Raw genomic sequence first — 19733 nt, 5'->3', positions numbered from 1 at the left:
AATCAATATTTTCTGCTATATGCCACACATAGTACACCAATATCACTACTAAGTTATTTATAGATATTATACGATAGTACGCCGCGTATACGATTCCTTAGCTGTCAGTGTGTAATACAGCTATACGAGGCACGAGCCGCCGTTGCCGCAATGGAATCCAGAAGAAAATACCTACTAGAGATATATATACCCTTGAATATATCACGTGGGCTTATATCCATACTTCTTCCGTTCGTAAAAGAGATCTGTTTTGGCACTACCCAGGTTTATAATCTTTGGACACCCATCCCTCTGTAGTTTCATTTAAATGAATATATATACTCTATGGACTTACATCCTTTTCACATTGGCAGCACTCCTTACAGTAGTAAGCGTCGGATATACCAGGTCCCGAGCATATAACACATCGCCCCTAAACTACATTAAACACAGGAATATCAGTTATTAAGACAGAACACACGTATTAATATCCCAAGAAGCATACCTGGTTTGTACCGTAGTTACACTCATCACATATCCTCACGAGAGTATACGGTCTCACGTAGGAGTCACATATCGGACATTTCCCGTCACACTTGTCACACAGCCTTCCAATAGCTATATAAAATGATTAATAATACACATAGAATCTTAAACGAAGCCGGCAATGTTTGATAGTATTACCACAACTACATACACATATGCAATGTGTTAGCTATATACCTACCGATACCAGGCTGCTTGCGGCACATAATCAAATCAGGATGGTGCTTCGAACCCATTTTGATGTTTTATCAATATTTAGGGTTCATTACATTGTGCGTGTAAGTGATGGAATCTCCACTGGCCACCACCATTAAAATTCGGCTTCCCCGATAAATAAGTTATTCGGGGGTATAATATCTACTTTAATGGAATTCACTACTACATACAGACATGGGCCATACATTACTGAATTAATCTGTTTCTAAGCGGTGTATGAATGAACCATTTGTGATTACCAAATCGTCTGAATAAATAAAATCTACCAATGCTTCGTTGAGGATCGCATCGTTAATATTTTTAATCGGTAACAAAGCGACTGCATTTTGGTTTAGTATATCTCCAGGGATTAACAGTCCTGGATTCCTATCTGTCATGTCACTGCCACAATCAGCACGGTTGTGTCCCACCTCTTGTATAGGCGGCACGAATACTATCTTCCTACTCTTGTCGTATATCTTCATCTGCTCCAGATGCGTTTTTACCTGCTTAATAGACATAGCCTTGTTAACTGCAACGAACATCCCAGTTCCGCGGTCAGTATCCAGCGTGCTTACCGAGGTACTTCTGTTGGCACCACGTTCACGATTGTTAAACTCTTTGGAGCGTAACAATCGTGAACATTCATCGCTAGTAGATGAACCCAAGGTTGCACTAACATACGGAATACTAAACGGAGTGCGAATATCTATACCGAAATGTTGTACACAATTCCAATAGAATCGTAACATTTGACGGATATTTGAATTGAATTTACGATTGCAGGTAGCAATGAGGTATCTGAAGTACTCATCAGTAACCAACCAAGTAGTATCCACTTGGTTCTCAAGACGCCCAGGTTCCATGGATCCCAATGTACTGTCACGTTCACGAAGAACGCCATAGGAACGTACCGCAATTGGGGCCTCTAGTCCATATGAGCCCCTAATGGATACAATAACCCTCCTGGAACCCGAGATTATACCCGATTGCTTCAAGCCGCACTGCCTAGCAAGATTTAGTAGTTCCATGCCGTCGTCTAGGGTGTTAGATTCTACATGGATTAGGAACGACTCAAACTTCAGTATCACATCACACTGGTTAATGTGATACCCAGGGTCAAATGGTTCAATTGGTTCCACAGCATCCCTGTGGTAGCAGTCACCCTTTGAATTCACCATGGCGTCTACGGATTCCTGAGCCCTGGTCACCTCATCACCAGTTACATGGCAATGTGAGGTATAGAGGAACCTGCCAGCCCTGCCGAAGTCAGTCGACCGTTTAGTCAACGATGAGGCGTGATCTGCATTGGACTCAAATAGGACCACCCTGCCAGAGCAACATGAAGTACTGGCAAATCGGCCAGTTCTCAATATTAACCTCAGTAAGGGTATCAACATGACGTCAACAGAACCTTTCACCGATCGGTCAAGCCTGTCATGATCAGAGAGTACCTTGCCATTGATGTAGTCCCTTATGCCTGGGTCAAGAGGGATATCGGTGTCCAGGGCGCTCATAGATTCTATCCATTCCTTCCTATTAGCACCAGATCCCTGCTTAAAGTGGTCAACAACGAACGTTATGTTGCGATATATCTTCCAGACAGCGGGATCTCGTGATTCCACGCTGTCAAGCAACCCCTGCGCATTCCTCCGCAAAGTGGCACATGAATCCTTGACTGCATCCTCAGTACCTGCGTATACGAGTTCTAGGCGCTCGTCACCCAGGATCTCGGCCACCTTGTCCGGGATAACCCTCATGGTGTGTGTATAACAGCTACATTGAATAAAACGTGCTAAATCCCATTTAGAACTAGCTACTTGCACTTGCTAGTGCCTTTGGTGTCTACATTGATGAAGTGTGTTTATGACTAGTGCCACGCCGGCGATTCCACGTAACGTGTCAGCCGCGCAAAACGCGACGCTTGCGCTTGCGGTTAGTGCAGTGCTCGTCAATCTCCTGTAGTTTGTTCAATATCAACCTGCGCTTAACGGCCTCGTAGCCATCGCAGGGTCGGTGATGACCCTCCTTCAAAGTGTCTTCCACAGTCTTGACAGTGTTTGAAGACTTCATCATAACGAAGAATTCATCTATAGTCAGCTTCATGTGTTTAGTACCCGCCTTAGGGTCAATAGTGTGTTTTAACAAGTGGAATACACGTGTCTTAGATTCCTCATCAGTAGCCAAGTTACCAAGATAGGTACACAAGGCGATCAGTTCCGTCTGTCGTAAGACATCCTCCAGATCCAAAGTGGAGCATCTATATATCGGGTTGAGCAGCCGCTTTAAATCACGAGCGTCAATTAATATAGAGCGCCTGCCAGGTATCTCGCTACGGAGGCCTGCGAATGTATCCAGAATCAAGTCACTGCGGTGCACGAGTTCTTCCATCATCTGCGCAGCCACGAATTCAGTGAAGCTAATAGATAGCTTGTGGTCGCTGAAATTGCTGAGAACATCATTTAACCTGGAAACCGATTTCCAGAGCATCGATTGACGTAGACTAACACGCCTCCTCGGCAAGTTGTGGGAATCTTTGCCCTCCACAATGCCACAGTTCAGCTCAGGAATGCACTCGGGATACATGTAACACGACACCTTGCAACTAGGCTTGCCCTTGTCATTACAAGGGCGCTCACGAGCGCACATAAGCCACTTCTCAACAGTGTTGATGTTCACCCAAAAGTGCTCACTCTCACAGAATAATGATAGATACATGTATTTCTTACGACTCCTTGCGATTTCAGCATCCTGCATCTGGCGTACCATGAGGCATAGCGCCAGCTGTTTTAAAACGGGGCACCTGTAGAAAGCCGTCAGGGCCTCTACAATCCCAGTTGCCTCCTCAACGGTCATTGGGATAGCAGTTACCTCAAAAGTAGCACGGCGCAACCAGGGGTGCTTCAATGCCTCAGTAGTGGAAATGCGCCTCCTGGGATCCTTGACCAATAGCTTACGCAACAGGTCGTAGGCATCAGCACTTATCTTGTCATACCGGACATCATCCCACTTAATCTCATCATTTGCCACTTTTAGTAATGTTTTAACATCATTTTCACCCTGGAATGGATAGAATCCTAGCAGAAATAAGTGTAGCATTATCCCAGCGGACCAAGAGTCACAGGCTACGGAATAATGCTGCTGGGGAGCGTATTGTACAATTTCAGGAGCTACGTAATAAGCAGTACCGGCCCGTGTAGTAAGTGTATGCAACGGTGAATTAGCCAGTCCAAAGTCAGTCAGCTTCACGTCAGCATTGGCCGCGCGAGTTGACCATAAAAAATTCTCGGGCTTCACATCACGGTGTGCTATGCCCATGGTGTTGATATAACTCAAAGCACGGAAAACGTGAACAAACATCTTGGACACGGTTTCCTCCTTGTTGTCATCAGGAATGCTCCTGGTGGTAAGGTCACCACCACTGCAGTATTCCATCACGAGATAGACCTTAGTGAAATCAGTGGGTATCTCACTCATCAACGCAGGTTGATGGAATACCTCATTGGAGACCTCGCTAATGTCATTCGACTTGTTTGTGTAAATCTCCGAGATTTTCACAAGGTTGGGGTGATCCAGCCAAGCACCGATAGTAATCTCCCTCAAAACGTGTAAAGCATCCTTAATGTCACTGGAACGCTGGTTACTCTTCATTTGCATAATCTTCACCGCACGCGTGGGAGGTGGTAAAGGGATGCCGAAGAACTCATAACGGCTGTCAGAAAGCTTACGGATACCCTGACCCAGCCTGTTGGCAGGTACCTGGTCCCTCACGGGAAGCATCTGTTGTAAAGCTATAAGGTCAACCACGGGAAATAGTGCTTTGACTACACCGAAGCTGCCCTTCCCAATAACGGGACCCTCGAGGTACTTACGCCGGTAAGTGACCCATCCACCTTTAATAACCGGTGAAAACCTATTGAATGTAAGATTTAGCTGCGCAGTAGACTTCTGATCATCCTGGAAGTGTGATTTAGCATTGGCCCTGATATGTGAAGTGTAGTTAATTATAGGAGTGGAATCTGTGGAGTCCGCATATTCAGTCATGCCATTGGATTGTGTGTTGGCTGCAGAGTTGAACCTAGAAGAACGGTAGGTACTCTCATACTTGAGAAGCTTCTTTGTTGTTTGAGTAGACATTTTATAGCGGAACCTGTAATATCCCTATGTCATTGGTGTTAGAGTTACTAGATGTAATACGCCCTTGTGAAATATTCAATGGAGGATGTGGTTGAACCAGTCTCCAAGTAGGACATAAGCCTATATATGCTCTAGAGGACATCAAGTTTCCGTGACACAGCGTAAAAGATTATCAAGCCTCTAAACCACAAATGTTTTAGTAATCCAACAATAGTGTATATTAGATCCCACACTATGTGAATTGACTTGAATTAGTTTATATAGCATTTGAAATTCGGTGCAACACCTTACAACACATCATCATGCATATCCAGGTGATGCAATGGACATATATATGTCCTTTGTATAAATGGCTGGTTACAACCAGATGATGCCCACTGGATAATGTCAGTATCCCAATTAAAACTTAAAATATGCGAAGCTGCAGTTAAGGCAGCTTGCAAACTCAATATACCGTTCAAATTCCTATATAACGTGTTTGTAGCAAATGTTCAATGGATTACCAAAGCATGTATCTTTAACAGTGCCGGTATCCATAACCTTCCACTAATAACGTGTACACTTAGTGAAGAAATGTGATGATGAAACCCTATATAATGCTATATATACCCTAGTTTATATACAATCATATCAAGATTCTTTTCGGAGTATATACAGCAAAAATATTGCTATAACGAGAAGATAGCAATACTAGGAAGCATTAATTGACTTGTAACAATAGATCAATGTGGTTGATGACAAAGAAGTAAATGTCTATATATTTTTACCCGGTACTTGATAACCTACAAATAGGGCTGTCCGCGCGTGGTGGTCGCAATGTCCGTGTCGCGCATTAGCATGATAAACTTTTCGACTACGCTGATTATTAATCACCAGTAGTACACATGAGTTGTTTTCAACAAATTTACAAAATTATTACATCTAACCCCTATGAGTGAGAGTTTATACAGTGGTAGCAGTGTGACAAAGTGTAATAACTGTTATCTAGGTTCACTGAAATATTACATGTCGAACTAAAAATCAACTACACTAAGTGTCTCGAAGTATCTTTGGTACCTCAGCGAATCAAGCGTCTGTCTAGGTTATGCCAGTGCCCTATACTATAGTAACATAATACCTTTGAACAACTACTAGAAACATTTTATACCAAAGGCTCGGAAAATTCATAAATTTGTGTATTGCATTTTTGGTTTTTTTATTGCATTACTCCGATCTCACAGTGTGCTGCATGTTCCCGTGCTGGCGAACAATGAGTACGGCACGATCTCGCGTGATTCTATTGCTCATATTAATGTACTTTACATGTGGAATTGTTTATGCAGTGTTTTGTTCATATATAAAGGCACTATGGACTCCAACTACTCTGGCCTCAACCTGGCAATGTGTGACATATAATACCAAGCTGGATCAGTAATTCTCAGCTGAATATATATTTATATACATCAATTTACATGTTAGAAGCAACTATGTGTCTGGTGTAATAAGTGTCTTAATAGGATAGTGACATCTTTCACTTGTTATAATGCACACAAGGGGATGGCACCTTGATTTCGTATCATACAATAAGTATAAACAACTAAACATAGGATTCTGTAGGACATAATCAGTAATATAGTCGAGAAGTATGGTTCTCGGGGTTACTCGGACTACATATGCTGTATCACTCTAGATTGACTTTACAAGCCTTATTGTATACCAATATGATACACCTTAAGCTATTAAATGATATACTTGACTCTGTCACTTTAACTATATATAGAACATATCTCGTATAGGCTTAGTGTGCGGCAGAGCATTGTAACCTCACATCTCCATCTTACCGCTAATTGATACCTTTATGACACATTTTGTTCCTATTATCGTATTACTATCCCGTTGATATATCCTATTAAGGTGTGCGCTGCCACTAGACTGCCAATAAGACCTTGGAAGGTTCTGGCATACATGGCGACGCGTTAGACTACAGGTGATGGCACATACATATCTACACAATGGCTGACCCTTCCATCCTGCTAGACACCTCGCGTGTCTTTGATGAGAACATGGTAGCCCTGCTCGATACGGTAATCGATGCTATGTTCGATTCCGGTAGCGGCCATAACAGGGAAGCAGCCCATAAAATTCTCGAGCAATTCCGTACCCTACCTGATAGCTGGAAACACGTGGCAGTAATACTGTCGTGTTCAAAGAATACCAACACTAAGTTCTTCGCTCTACAAGTGCTGCAGATGTGTATCCAAACTAGGTGGAATGTCCTGGCAATTGAAGATCGACTGGGTATACGAAGCTATGTGGCCGATCTAGTAATTAAACTAAGTATGGACGACGAAGCCTGTAATCGAGAACGCCATTTCCTGACTAAACTGAATGAAACATTAATTCAGATCGTAAAACGAGAATGGCCAGAACGCTGGGATAACTTTATCCCAGAAATATGCCGTGCATCGCAAGTGTCACAAAGCCTATGTGAAAATAATATGAGGCTCCTGAACATGCTGAGTGAAGAGCTGTTCGATTTCGGAGAGGACCATATGCAAAGTCGTACAGTGCAACGTCTAACATCACGTATGAGCGCTGACTTTAAAGATATATTCGAGCTGTGCATATTTGTCATGCACAATTCAATAACTAACCCAGAGTCTGTACGAGTGTCCCTGGTTAAGCAGACATTGACGTGTCTAGCACACTTCTTGAAATGGATACCCGTGGGTTATATTTTTGAGCAGTATTTTTACGGAGGCGTTAATGTGGTCTTGATAGACCTGCTGCTAGATCACTTCTGGGATTCCATGACGTACCGAGTTGAGTGCACCAAGTGTTTAACGGAAATCGCGGGGTTGTCACTATCATCGCAAGAGATGCAGGCGTTTGGCATGCGAGTGGCGTCAATGTGGCCGAAGCTGGTAGCCAAGGTGTCTTCACTACCCGAGAATTCCACACATTATGATGATACTAACCATGTGGCGCCCTGTAACAGGTTGTTCTGGGAGACTTTCTACTGCCAGTTCAGCATCTGCTGCACCAACTTCCTGAAAAACTTCCGAGAATCTATCGTAGAGCGCGATGCCAATAACCATCAGTCGCTCATATATGTGCTCGAAAGGTTAGTAGCCATGACAGATATCAACCACGAAGAAACATTTAAAATATGCCTGGACTACTGGCATATATTCGTGGCAGCAATCATGCGCGATGTAAAGGAACACCAACGGCAACAAGCAGCCGAACGTGGTATAATCGTGAGTGAACTAGGAGAAGTACAGGGATTTAATCCACGTACCATTAATTTAAACCAAACATATGATAATGGACGCTTGGGTATCTATCGCCCAGTTCTGGTACAACTACAGAGGGTCCTTATAAAGAGGATGGCGAAGCCACAGGAAGTGTATATACTATACGACGCCGACGCATGTGAAGTCACAAGGGAATATAACCCAAATACTGCAGAAATCGCTTTGTATAACCGTATGAAGACTGTGTTGATTAATCTAACAACTATTATGCAGGAAGATACCGAAAGGATAATGATGGAGGTGTTGGACCGTGAAATGGAAATTGCACATTCATCAAATAGACGTGATACCTGGGACCCTACCATACTCAACAGGCTATGCTACAGTGTGGGATCAATATCCGGAGCTATGGACGAAATGGTAGAAAAACGATTTCTGGTGCTTATTATCAAGTGCCTGCTTAACATATGCGAGGTAAAGACAGCCACTGGGGACAAGGCTATCGTAGCATCAAATATAATGTACGTCGTAGGGCAATACCCTAGGTTCCTAAAGAATAACTGGCGGTTCCTTTACACTGTGATGAACAAGTTATTTGAATTCATGCGAGAAATGTTCCCAGGAGTACAGCAAATGGCTTGTGAAACTTTCCTAAAGATTACCACATCGTGCAAGAAAACCATTGCGATGCAAACGCTGAATGATGTACCGTATATCAACGAATTGATTAGGCTTAGGGATCCTATGACCGGGGTGTTAGATGATAAACTCATACTCTGGTTCTACGAATCTGTAGGTAATGTAATATCAGCAGTGGATAACCAGTATCGCCACCAGACCATCAGTATGCTGATGGAGCGCTGTAACTGTGATTGGCAAGCTATACTGGGTAATACCAGTGACCCCAACCTACTATCGGGAGATGCCGCAGTTTGGGCAACAGTACAAAATATGCCAATTTACCACGTAGAAACCACGCGATCGATTATACAAATATTGAGGATGAACAACCGGGTGGCTAAAAGCACAGGGTCGGCATATACGCGCCAGCTGATGTATATATACCCCGGGATAACACATCTATACAATCTATATTCATGCTACATACAAAACGCAGTCAAAGCTGCAGGGCCAGGAGTCTTGAAGCATAATAACATAAACCTAATGCATCTGGTCCGTAGGTCAATCTTGCATCTACTGGAGACTTACATTGGGCACCTACCAAATAAGATCGCTAAGACATACTCCGAGCCGTCTGTTCCAATACAGGTGGACAACACAGTTGACATGGACCAAACAGAAGATTGTAATATGAACAACTACAACGAGGTATTGAACATGCTCATACAGTCTATTACCTCAACTGTATTGGTTGTATATCGTAACTGCTTGGCAGAAACACGTGATCATGAAGTTATATGCGTAGTGACAACGTTAATCGAGAAGCTAGGTAATAGCGGATCACACGTTTTGCCACAAATATTTGAACAGATTTTCGATTGTACACTCGATATGGTTAAAATGGACTTCCACAGCTTCCCAGAGCACCGTGAATATTTCTACGAAATGCTACAAAAGTGTACCAAGCACTGCTTCGATGGATTATTGCTACTGCCCAGTGAACGACTTCGTGCATATGTGATGTCATTAATATGGGCATTTAAACATGAACACCCCTCAGTAGCAGAGCGTGGATTGACAGTAGTCCGAGAATTCTTGAACAACCTAATGTTACTTGACCGTCGTAACGACCAGTCGCCAGGAGGACAAGGCATGTCCGCTGTACTCAGCTTCTGCAGGAACTATTACTATTTACTGCTCAAGGAAATCCTTGGTGTACTCACTGATACACTACATAAATCTGGATTCCGATTACAAACTGAGATACTGCGAGTGCTAATTCGCTTCTTGGAGTGTGGTACTGTCAACGACCCAAGTTCAGAACTAACACGAGTACACGTCATGAAGTTCCTGGTTGAATTGCTAGGAAACAGCTTCATCACACTGAATGTCAAGCAAGTAGAAGCTTTCGTGGTGGACCTGTTCAACTTCGCAGGGGAGACCATAGCCGAGCAGAACGAATCAATGATGTCATCAGGTCTGAGCATAACATCAGGACAGCCCATGAGGTTCCAAACACATGTCAAGGACTTTCTACTGTCACTCAAGGAGTTTGCAGGCTCAGGAGATGAGTTCGATCGTATATTTGAACAGGATAGGCAAAATGCAATAGAACGTGCAAGGGCAATAGAACAGCGTAAACTACAGCATGAACAGGGTATATACAATGATACAAAAGAGGTAACACTCGATTAGGACATACAGTGGGATTACACAAGTATATGTGACACTGCTGTGTGATGTTCCCTCTAATGGTCATGCCGTGGTAGTTATTGCTCCACCTAGCATATATGCACTGTTTATTGCCACTAAACAGCATTACAGACATACCGGTCTAAATGTGATCTAGTTTAATCTGTTCTAAACCTAGATATGTGGCTAGCCCCTAGTAGATACAACACTTATCCACAGATGTATAGCATTTGCATAGAACCTGGGTTCTTAGCCAGCAGAATACAAAAATACACAGCATGTTAGCTACAAGAGTTATACATAGTCACACTGTGCTGGATAATATTCTGTAAAACAACGAATAGGCAACCCGTGACGTTGTTTATGGATAAGCATCACGCTGTGCAATAGGTCAGCTATAAGCATATATGAACCACAGTAGGCACTAGTACATCTATTATCAAGAAATCAAACGCTTTTAGATGTTTTAAGCAACCAAGCAGAAATAGAATAAACCACGGATATATGGAAGCTGACAACGTAAAGAATTTTGACCAGATAAGAATAACCAAAGCACCAAATTCCGACGCATACAACACGTGTAGCTGACTATGTTTTAATTTTAAATAAACACTGTGGCGCATTAAACGTATATCCACATGTGGGAGATATTCCGAGATGGGGAGTCGTCTGAGGCGTGTGCGATAATGTGATTGTATACTATATGGCAGCCCGCCTACTAGGTAGCACCGCGCTGACGTATCGATCAGAGGTTTCGGGCGCGGTAGTTGCTGCTCTAGGGTTACCATTGGGTCCAAATGGCTCCTAAAGTGTCATCTGCCTCTAAGGAGGCTGCGCACAGCAGCGTCGGTAAGTGATTATATACCATTTACCCATTCATATGCCCGAAAAAATGAATAAAATGACCCGTGCTATGGTGTAATTATTCCTTGATCTATTTCATGGTGGCTACATAGTTCATATTTTTCCTCTCACCCATGACAACGTTACGTGGTATGCAATATTAAGTGTGTCACAGTTGTTTTCCGCAAAGCTTCCTTACATAAATATATGATAAGAGAACACTTTTATTATAAGTGTCTGTGATGTAAATTTTTGCGTGTCATCGTGAGCCGTATCAATTTCTCTCGTGAATCCCGCGTCTCTGATGCGTGATCTCACCTTATATTCAGACCGTCCTCTGGTTATAGAGGAGTTGGAGACACCTCACGACCGCACTGGAGTAATAAACGGTGCCGTTAAATATCTTGCCGGGTCCTGTAACGCCCAGTATCCACTTTGTTACGCAGATCCAGCACCTGAGGAAAAGTTCTTCCCCTGCCAAGAATATGATACCGAAGACTGCAATTATGAACCTGATAGTTTCTACGGTATAGTAACGTCGTCGATAGATAGCTACAGCGATGCGGATTCTGATCTAGTCTACGTGCGCAATATATGTCATGACAACAATTCACGTGGTCTAACAAAAGATGGACCAAAGGATCACAATGATGTTTATAACGCCCATGTGAGCACACCGAAGCGTGTGATACAAAGCGTCTCTGCAGCCCGTGAGTTGGATTCCTGCGTAAAGGTTAATCCCGTCTCTAAAGAAGGTGTCTCGTCTTATCCCCCCAAGGAATGTGCAGTTGCACGTTCCGATGCAACGGATGTGTGCACAATTGTTGAACCTGCCCTGAAACTTGTTTCTTCAGATACTGCCCTCGCAGGAAGACAACCTAGTACCGTAACGGTGTCCCCGGCTTCCACTTCTAGGCCGGAGCGATTTAAGATGTCACCATACCGCAGTTCATCCATGGAAGCGCCATTGAACAGTTCAGGCGTTGCATGGACCCCTAGTTCAGCACGGTCATCGACTAATCGGTTGATACCCAGCTGCGATAATGACCTAATGAGCTTTGCAAAAGATTTCAGGAAGAAGTATGGAGGCACCCAATCCTCCGAGACCTATGTCAACCATGATGATATACACCTATATGCAAATAACCAATTCACGCCGGATTCCATGAACGCATTCATCGGAATGGGTACCAAACAGGTGTGCCAAAGGAAGCCTGAAAACAATAGATACGCCAAGACGGTATCAACCTACTATGGCACCGCTAAAGCCCAGCAAATGGGCGACGCCATAAAGACTTATGGCAGTGGTTGCAACAGCTCTGAAACCACATTGGCAACACCAGAGCTGGGTCATAACCCTTCATTGGATATTTTGCTACGCGGGTGTCATTCATGCATAGAGCGTAAGCATCGCCCGGTTTCCATGGCTCCGCAGCATGTCGAGCCCCGTGGACACCATCAACGGACAATGAGTTATCCCAACCATGTTAGAGGCATGTCGAACAAGGTTGGAACGTATGCAGCAATGGCTCCACCGATACCAACTGCAAAGGATGGAGTACACCATAAGAACCACGTAATGATTGGAATGTACCGCAACTTCGAAAGTGAGCATGCCATGCACAACCTTCCATGCCCAGACTGTACGTCGCAAATCAGGCACGATATAGGTACAGCATACGAAAATAGCCTAAGCCAAGTTCCAGAAGTCGCTGCTAGGATGGGTGTGAAGTGCTATGGCACGAATGTGCCGAAGTTACAGGTACCAGCCCCTATAACTGTCAATGACCCTCGGTACGCCGTGCATCCACAACGTGATATCACGACGCCATATTCAGATGATCTGCCGCCAAGCACTACACATGAAGTTGCCAGTTCCGGGCTCCAGGAAGGCTATTGTCACATAGCTACTAACGGGATTGACAATGCGGCAATGTTCACAGCTATGCATTCACGGAAAACTAGTGACCATGTGCGCGACAGGATGGATCCATACAACCGGAATCGCTACTGGGCAACTAACGATGCAGTGCCCACGAATTTGTTCATGTCGAACGCAGCCGCACGACGTGACAACTGCGACGTTCATAGGGGCTACGCCGATCTACGTGTGCCACCATCACAAGTTGATTTTAACTTATCAGATCCACCAATGGAGCGTAATGATCACACCAGTGCCCACCCAGTCCTTGAGCCACAATCGCAAGATGACGTGAATCTTAGCAAGTTCCCTGGGATATTCAACTATAACAACGACAAGATATCTAATGTCAATTTGTATGACTCCAGTCGGGCTATGCTGGGCGATTCTAGGAACCAAGGAGATGAAGTATTGCTCACTAGGGCAGAAAACTCACCAGCAGATTACATTAGCGACTGCGAACTTACAAGACGTAACCAGGATATATCAGATGAATACAAACCGGCAGTGAATGAATTAATGTCATTTGCTAATGACTTGGACTCATACATACCAGGGAGTAACTTACACGCCCAAGGCTACCAGACGTCAATAGAACTGGATATATTTGATGGTGACGACAGGACTATGAAAAACACGGCTAATGTCCACGAGAGTATTTTTAATGATCCACGAAAGTCACGAATGCGATCTGGAGATCCAGGAGACACTTCACTGGATCGTGATATTGCAATGCGCAACGAATCGCCAATAAGTAATCCAAAAGCTCAACCCAAAATACACGCAGTCATACAGAGCTTACAGAATATGATGGTTACACTCTCGCGACGCGTAGACAACTCAAGAGATATAAATCGCAACATACGAGCTGATTCCACAGAGTTTGCTATGGATCGTGAGGGTAACCAAATCACAGCATGTAGAACAAAGGTTTCAATGAATTCGTCTGCAGCTTCAAGTGACTACGTAAGAATGCCCTCAGATGACTGCCAAAGCGTGGAATTCCCCGAGGACACCTTGGAGGTGGATAACTATCCACGAGGATCGGATAACCATAGAAACTACCCAATGGGTACTTTACCCACACAGAAGTTGGAACAAGATCTAAAATTAGCGCCGATAGTGGAGCTGATAAAAGAACTAAACCCAAATATCGACAGTAACACCCTGGCGGAAGTACTCTCAAGGGCTAACTCAAGTATGCTATTTGACGATGCTGCCGTGCCGGCAACGGGTTCGAAGAGGCGTACGATAATACCTCCAGTGGGTAACATCTTCGACGATTCAGGGGAAATTTCACAACGATCTAGTGATCTAGGGACTAGGAATAACCAAGTTACTGTTGGGACACAGACGTGCTACAGGGAGATACAGCCATGTAGCAGTCAATCGTCTGCTGTATGGACCCCAATAGTTGTTGAGTCAATAGAACCAGAGGTATATGCTGACCTCAGTTCCAACCCACGCCAAATGGTTGATGCGAGCACAAATACAGCTCCAGAACAGAAAAGTACCCCGAGGATTATGAACCGCATAACAACGCCCACGTTTGATTTTAGAATGGATGAACCACGTGAAGCCGCACCTTTCACCAAGGAGGCCCTGCTATCACGATTGTCAGATACGCCACATAGAATGGTTATCAGAAGCGGCAGCGACGATCGCTCTGACGGATATAATGACCCAGCAAGCCAACGTGTGAACGCCTATGGAAACATCAATGCGAAACCCATAAGATCAATAAGCCTCCCGGACGGGTTAACCGAAGAAGAGCTTCTCGAGGCGTACAACGAAGTGGTCAAGCTAACGCGTATCTTCCACGTCAAGGATATTAAATCGTTAACGCGCGCTGTAACAGCACGAGTTAACAGACCATACCCCTAAACTCAATAGGCATAAATGTTTTATTAGCATCCCATGTGTAGGTGTGTGTCTCAATACCGACTCGAGGGCGAACTCCAGCAGCCACCCCCGATACTTCTAGTGTGTATTTTATATTTACATAAAAAATGGAACGTTTTACACGTGTTGTGGGCAAGCTGCCCGAAGAATCGCTGTCGTTCACCAACTGTGTAAGTCCCGTGACCTTGTAGCCAACACGGTAGCTCACAACCTAGGTACAACGGAAGCGCTTCTAAGTATTGATCCTCACTCTATACAGGCCTACGTAAACGCTGAGCTTTACAATAAGCTGAAAACGCACTCATTTATGGCATACGGTACAGTAAACACAATCATCTTCTGCTTCAGGTAAGGTATATCCAGTTTGGTTATATGGAATACCAGGCATCATCCAGCATGCGGAGCCAATGATATACTGCTCAACAGCTGCGCACGTCAGCTAATAGCGGTATCAATAGGAGAATCAGTAGAAATCAAACCTGTGCCTGACGGTGGTAGAAAGAGCCTCTTCGGAAGTCAAACTGAAGCGCCATTCTCACCAGCAGGGCGTATTGTATTCGAAGTCTCGTTCTTTCGAGCTTCACAAAAAGGTATGTGTCTGTTATAAAATATATATCTCCCAGCGCAACAACATGCTATTAATTTTGACCACCTAGAGGTAGGAGTACGAGAAGCACTGTTGAACCACGTACTACACCTCACACAATGCGTGCCTATGATGCAGGGAGGTTTAACCCTGCGATTGAGGTAAGAGATTAAATCATTACACAAACGATACAGGGTAACGAACATATCACCCGTAAGCGTAGGTCAACTGTCGGAGTCACCAGACATGCTTATGCGTGGATGTTTACAGGAAAACACAAAACTAGATTTCAACTACGTCTCACCAGATGGAAAGCAGCATGCTATACCTTCAAGAGATGCAGGAATACTCAAGCCAAACTTCAACTTCGAGGAAATGGGTATAGGAGGCCTGGATAATGAATTCGCAGATATATTCAGAAGGGCGTTCGCATCCCGTATCTACCCACCAGAGTTGCTTAAGCAACTGGGAATATCGCACGTAAAAGGTATGCCAGAATATACAGTGTTACATAGATACCAGGAATGCTGCTATACGGACCGCCGGGTACCGGTAAAACACTTATAGCAAGGCAATTGTCAAAGGCATTGAATTGCCATAAACCTAAAATAGTTAACGGACCTGAAGTAATGAGCAGATTCTTCGGACAGTCAGAAGAAAACATACGTAATCTCTTTAAAGATGCCGAAGAAGAATATCAAAGAGCAGGAGATAGATCGAGTCTACATATCATCATATTTGATGAAATAGACTCTATATGCCAAAGACGTGGTACTGATACCTCAGGCACTGGAGCACGGGACAGTATAGTAAACCAACTACTCTCAAAAATAGATGGAATAGATGCATTAAATAACATACTACTCATCGGAATGACTAACCGTATTGATATGATAGATGAAGCTTTACTGAGGCCGGGACGCTTTGAAGTGCATATAGAAGTGGGTCTACCAGATAAAAATGGAAGGTCACAAATATTGAAGATACATACACGAGTAATGCGGGAGTCTAAACGACTAGCAGATGATGTAAACCTAGATGAAATATGCGCATTGACCAAGAATTACTCAGGAGCTGAGCTAGAAGGCATGGTAAAGTGCGCTGTATCCTATGCAATACAAAGACATGTGGATGGTAGCGATATAACAAAACCTAAAGATATGGACAAGATTATAGTCACACACGCAGATTTTCTAATGGCACTCAACGAAGTGAAACCAGCATACGGTGTGGATTCATCTAATCTTACAGGATTTACCAGACACGGGATTGTACCATTTGGACATAAGTTCCACCAAGTGCTGGAAACATGCACAATATTGGCAGCACAAGTACAAAAGTCAGAAAAGACGCCTGTACTATCAGTACTGTTGCACGGACCAGTAGGATGCGGCAAGTCAGCATTAGCAGCGCACGTGGCGTCCATCACTAACTTCCCATTCGTCAAAGTGGTGTCACCTGAAAACTATATTGGACTATCGGTATGTGCCATTACGTATTATAAAACCACTACAGGAACTGTCCAGGGTCAACGCCATCCACAAAGCCTTTGATGATGCGCATAAAACGCCGCAGTCATTAATTATACTAGATGATATCGAAAGGCTGATCGACTACTCACCAATAGGACCACGATTCAGCAATACCATACTACAGTGCCTGCTCATATTGGTAAAAAAGTCACCCAAACACGGTAGACGCATATTCGTCATCGGTACAACCTCGGAAGATTCCTTTATGGAAATGGCAAATATTACACAAAGCTTCACTGTATCCACTGAAGTGCCAATGGTGACCGGAGCTACTGAAATATATCAAGCACTATCTGGAGCAGTGCAACCGGATTTGCCATTCCCAGATGATGAGATTAGACAGGTTAGTATTTTACAAAGGTCATGGAACATCACTGTTGCCAAAAAAACATCAAACTTATATAACATGTAGGTCGCAAACTGCGGTAGAATCACAGAAATCGGTATCAAAAGCTTAATGCTAGCATTGGAAATCGCTGTGCAACGAACTATTGAGGAAGGTGAGTGACCATATCACACTTATATACCACACAGGCGGGAAATTTATCACAGCGTCGACGTTTTTCGATAGCCTATTAGCCTCCGGCTATAACCTGAAACATTGATTACCATTATTAATGTAGACTGATCCAACAGTGTTCAAAGTGTGTGGTGATATTAAACCTTAATCCCATTTAGTCAAGCATTGGTACCACTTTTATTGACAACTAAAAACATATTTTCATTCGAATGATGCTCGGAAGGTTGTTACGTCGCGGTACGCGGCCTGGTAACCCAGGAGCATTCGATAATGCCGCAGTATTAGAATTAGCACATCAACGCCGGCTTAATGTAAGAATTTACAGCATCTCGAAATATGTTACAGCGATGGTTGTTCAGAGGGATGTGCATTGCAGCAACCGGTGCTGGCACCGTTATATGTTTGCGTGATCCAAACAGCGTACTCTACAACGTACTCATGCCATTATTCCGGAACTATCTTGACCCGGAAGTAGCACACAAGCTAAGTATCACTGCATTGAAATTGGGAATAGCACCCGTGGACTACTCGGTTGACCCCCCTGTCATACAAAGTCGACTCAAGGATGTCGTCTTCTTTAATCCTATAGGTTAGTCTCGTAGTTAAAGTTGTCACACAATTGGCTGCTACTTTCGTATGTGCATGTCTATATAATAATTCACTGGGTAATGCTGCAGTGGTATATTTATCGCTTGCTAATCACAAGTGCTAGAGTCTATCGGTGATAACCTAACGTGCTTTCTTACGATGTATCAGGTATGGCCGCTGGATACGATAAGCAGGTGGAAGTTCCTCTGCAAATTCTTAGGATGGGATTTGGTTTCGTAGAAGTAGGAACTGTACTACCACTACCGCAAGAAGGTAATCCGAAACCGGTTATGTTTCGCTTGCATGACAGCAAGGCATTAATCAACTGCTGCGGATTTAACAGTGTTGGCTTGGAAGTGGCAAAGGCACGACTGAAGCGTGTGCGTAAGAAACAAGCATCTGACCCACTCACCAAGGATTTCATGATAGGTGTTAGTGTTGGTAGGTACTTAATTGTGCTCCACAATCCGGTACAGGAAAAAACCGTACGGGTGATATCCTAGCTGATACCGTCAACGCGGTCAAGGGAGTGGCACCTTATGCGGACTATATAGCAATCAATGTAAGCTCACCTAACACGCCAAACCTACGAGATAATCAAAAGAGGGAGCCATTGATTGCGGTTATATCTGCAGCGAGAAGCGCATTGGAAATTGTGAATACAGAAATAAAGTCCAAAGGTGCGGAATTCAATAATACAACAAAAAAAGTGCCATTGCTGCTAATTAAAATATCGGTACGCTTATGTGTCCTTTGTATACATGATACAGCCTGATGTAAGCCGACAGGAGTTAGAAGATATTGCTGATATATCACTTACACACCATGTTGATGGTATCATTGCTACCAACACAACAGTAAGTTGCAAAGCAAAATTGGCATGCCTCCCAGATAACAAGAGATAATGTAGTGCCCAGTGACCTGAAAACAGCAGGTAACCCTAAGGGAGGACTCAGTGGACGGCCACTGAAAACAATGTCCAAAAAAATTGTATACGATCTGTACGAACTAACTGAAGGGAAAATACCAATCATAGCCTGTGGAGGTATATCCACAGCCCAAGATGCACTTGAAATGATAGAAGCTGGAGCTTCACTGTGTCAAATTTACACAGCATTGGTATGTTACAAAAGTGGAACATAACATATACCAGGTGTATGAAGGTCCAGGCATACCCAGTCGTATGAAGAATGGCTTAGCTGACTTGCTAATGAAGAAAGGTAGGTATAATAATGAAGCACGAAATATTACATACAGGATACCTGAATGTGTCTGAAGCCATTGGTGCAGAACACCGACGCCGGAAACCTACACCAGCGTCACAGACCCCAGCTAAAACACAAGTTGAATCCACAAAGAAGTAAATATCTATCATAGAATAATCGCATAACGTGGTACTTAATGTTGTAAATACTTCATAGTCACAGTTTGTTAT

General features: G+C 43.7%; 7 protein-coding genes across 7 annotated transcripts; 4 read left to right on the top strand and 3 right to left on the bottom strand.

Moving 5' to 3' along the window:
* Positions 1 to 190: 190 nt before the first annotated feature.
* On the bottom strand, positions 191 to 811 carry BBOV_II007250 (PHD finger-like domain-containing protein 5A). Its single transcript, XM_051767539.1, has 4 exons — positions 707 to 811; positions 485 to 597; positions 335 to 412; positions 191 to 291 (listed from the first exon to the last, which is right to left on the bottom strand). Exons 1-4 carry the CDS (start codon positions 759 to 761, stop codon positions 202 to 204), a joined length of 336 nt encoding a protein of 111 aa, XP_051623212.1. The 5' UTR covers positions 762 to 811; the 3' UTR covers positions 191 to 201.
* Positions 812 to 915: 104 nt separating this feature from the next.
* BBOV_II007240 (Methyltransferase TYW3 family protein) lies at positions 916 to 2520 on the bottom strand. Its single transcript, XM_001610192.2, has one exon. The coding sequence runs from the start codon at positions 2478 to 2480 to the stop codon at positions 936 to 938; it is 1545 nt and encodes a 514-aa protein (XP_001610242.1). The 5' UTR covers positions 2481 to 2520; the 3' UTR covers positions 916 to 935.
* A 92-nt stretch (positions 2521 to 2612) lies between these two features.
* BBOV_II007230 (calmodulin-domain kinase 2 protein) lies at positions 2613 to 5567 on the bottom strand. Its single transcript, XM_001610191.2, has one exon. It carries the CDS (start codon positions 4855 to 4857, stop codon positions 2623 to 2625), a length of 2235 nt encoding a protein of 744 aa, XP_001610241.1. The 5' UTR covers positions 4858 to 5567; the 3' UTR covers positions 2613 to 2622.
* Positions 5568 to 6778: 1211 nt separating this feature from the next.
* BBOV_II007220 (CRM1 exportin C terminal family protein) lies at positions 6779 to 10479 on the top strand. Its single transcript, XM_001610190.2, has one exon. It carries the CDS (start codon positions 6849 to 6851, stop codon positions 10407 to 10409), a length of 3561 nt encoding a protein of 1186 aa, XP_001610240.1. The 5' UTR covers positions 6779 to 6848; the 3' UTR covers positions 10410 to 10479.
* Positions 10480 to 11098: 619 nt separating this feature from the next.
* Positions 11099 to 15084, top strand: BBOV_II007210 (uncharacterized protein). Its single transcript, XM_001610189.2, has 2 exons — positions 11099 to 11255; positions 11579 to 15084. The coding sequence occupies exons 1-2, from the start codon at positions 11204 to 11206 to the stop codon at positions 15052 to 15054; spliced, it is 3528 nt and encodes a 1175-aa protein (XP_001610239.2). The 5' UTR covers positions 11099 to 11203; the 3' UTR covers positions 15055 to 15084.
* Positions 15085 to 15129: 45 nt separating this feature from the next.
* On the top strand, positions 15130 to 17821 carry BBOV_II007200 (ATPase associated with various cellular activities (AAA) family protein). Its single transcript, XM_001610188.2, has 9 exons — positions 15130 to 15242; positions 15332 to 15420; positions 15457 to 15662; positions 15696 to 15819; positions 15853 to 16145; positions 16181 to 17139; positions 17174 to 17533; positions 17603 to 17690; positions 17725 to 17821. Exons 1-9 carry the CDS (start codon positions 15180 to 15182, stop codon positions 17793 to 17795), a joined length of 2253 nt encoding a protein of 750 aa, XP_001610238.1. The 5' UTR covers positions 15130 to 15179; the 3' UTR covers positions 17796 to 17821.
* Positions 17822 to 17869: 48 nt separating this feature from the next.
* Positions 17870 to 19695, top strand: BBOV_II007190 (putative dihydroorotate dehydrogenase (fumarate)). Its single transcript, XM_001610187.2, has 8 exons — positions 17870 to 18021; positions 18056 to 18299; positions 18467 to 18739; positions 18775 to 19034; positions 19069 to 19155; positions 19190 to 19417; positions 19452 to 19518; positions 19556 to 19695. Exons 1-8 carry the CDS (start codon positions 17920 to 17922, stop codon positions 19660 to 19662), a joined length of 1368 nt encoding a protein of 455 aa, XP_001610237.2. The 5' UTR covers positions 17870 to 17919; the 3' UTR covers positions 19663 to 19695.
* Positions 19696 to 19733: the final 38 nt, after the last annotated feature.

This window comes from Babesia bovis, chromosome 2 (assembly GCF_000165395.2).
Source record: "Babesia bovis T2Bo chromosome 2, whole genome shotgun sequence".
Taxonomy (NCBI): Eukaryota; Apicomplexa; class Aconoidasida; order Piroplasmida; family Babesiidae; genus Babesia; species Babesia bovis.
The sequence above is the reverse complement of the archived record's forward strand: the minus strand, read 5'-3'. Positions and strand labels throughout refer to the sequence as shown.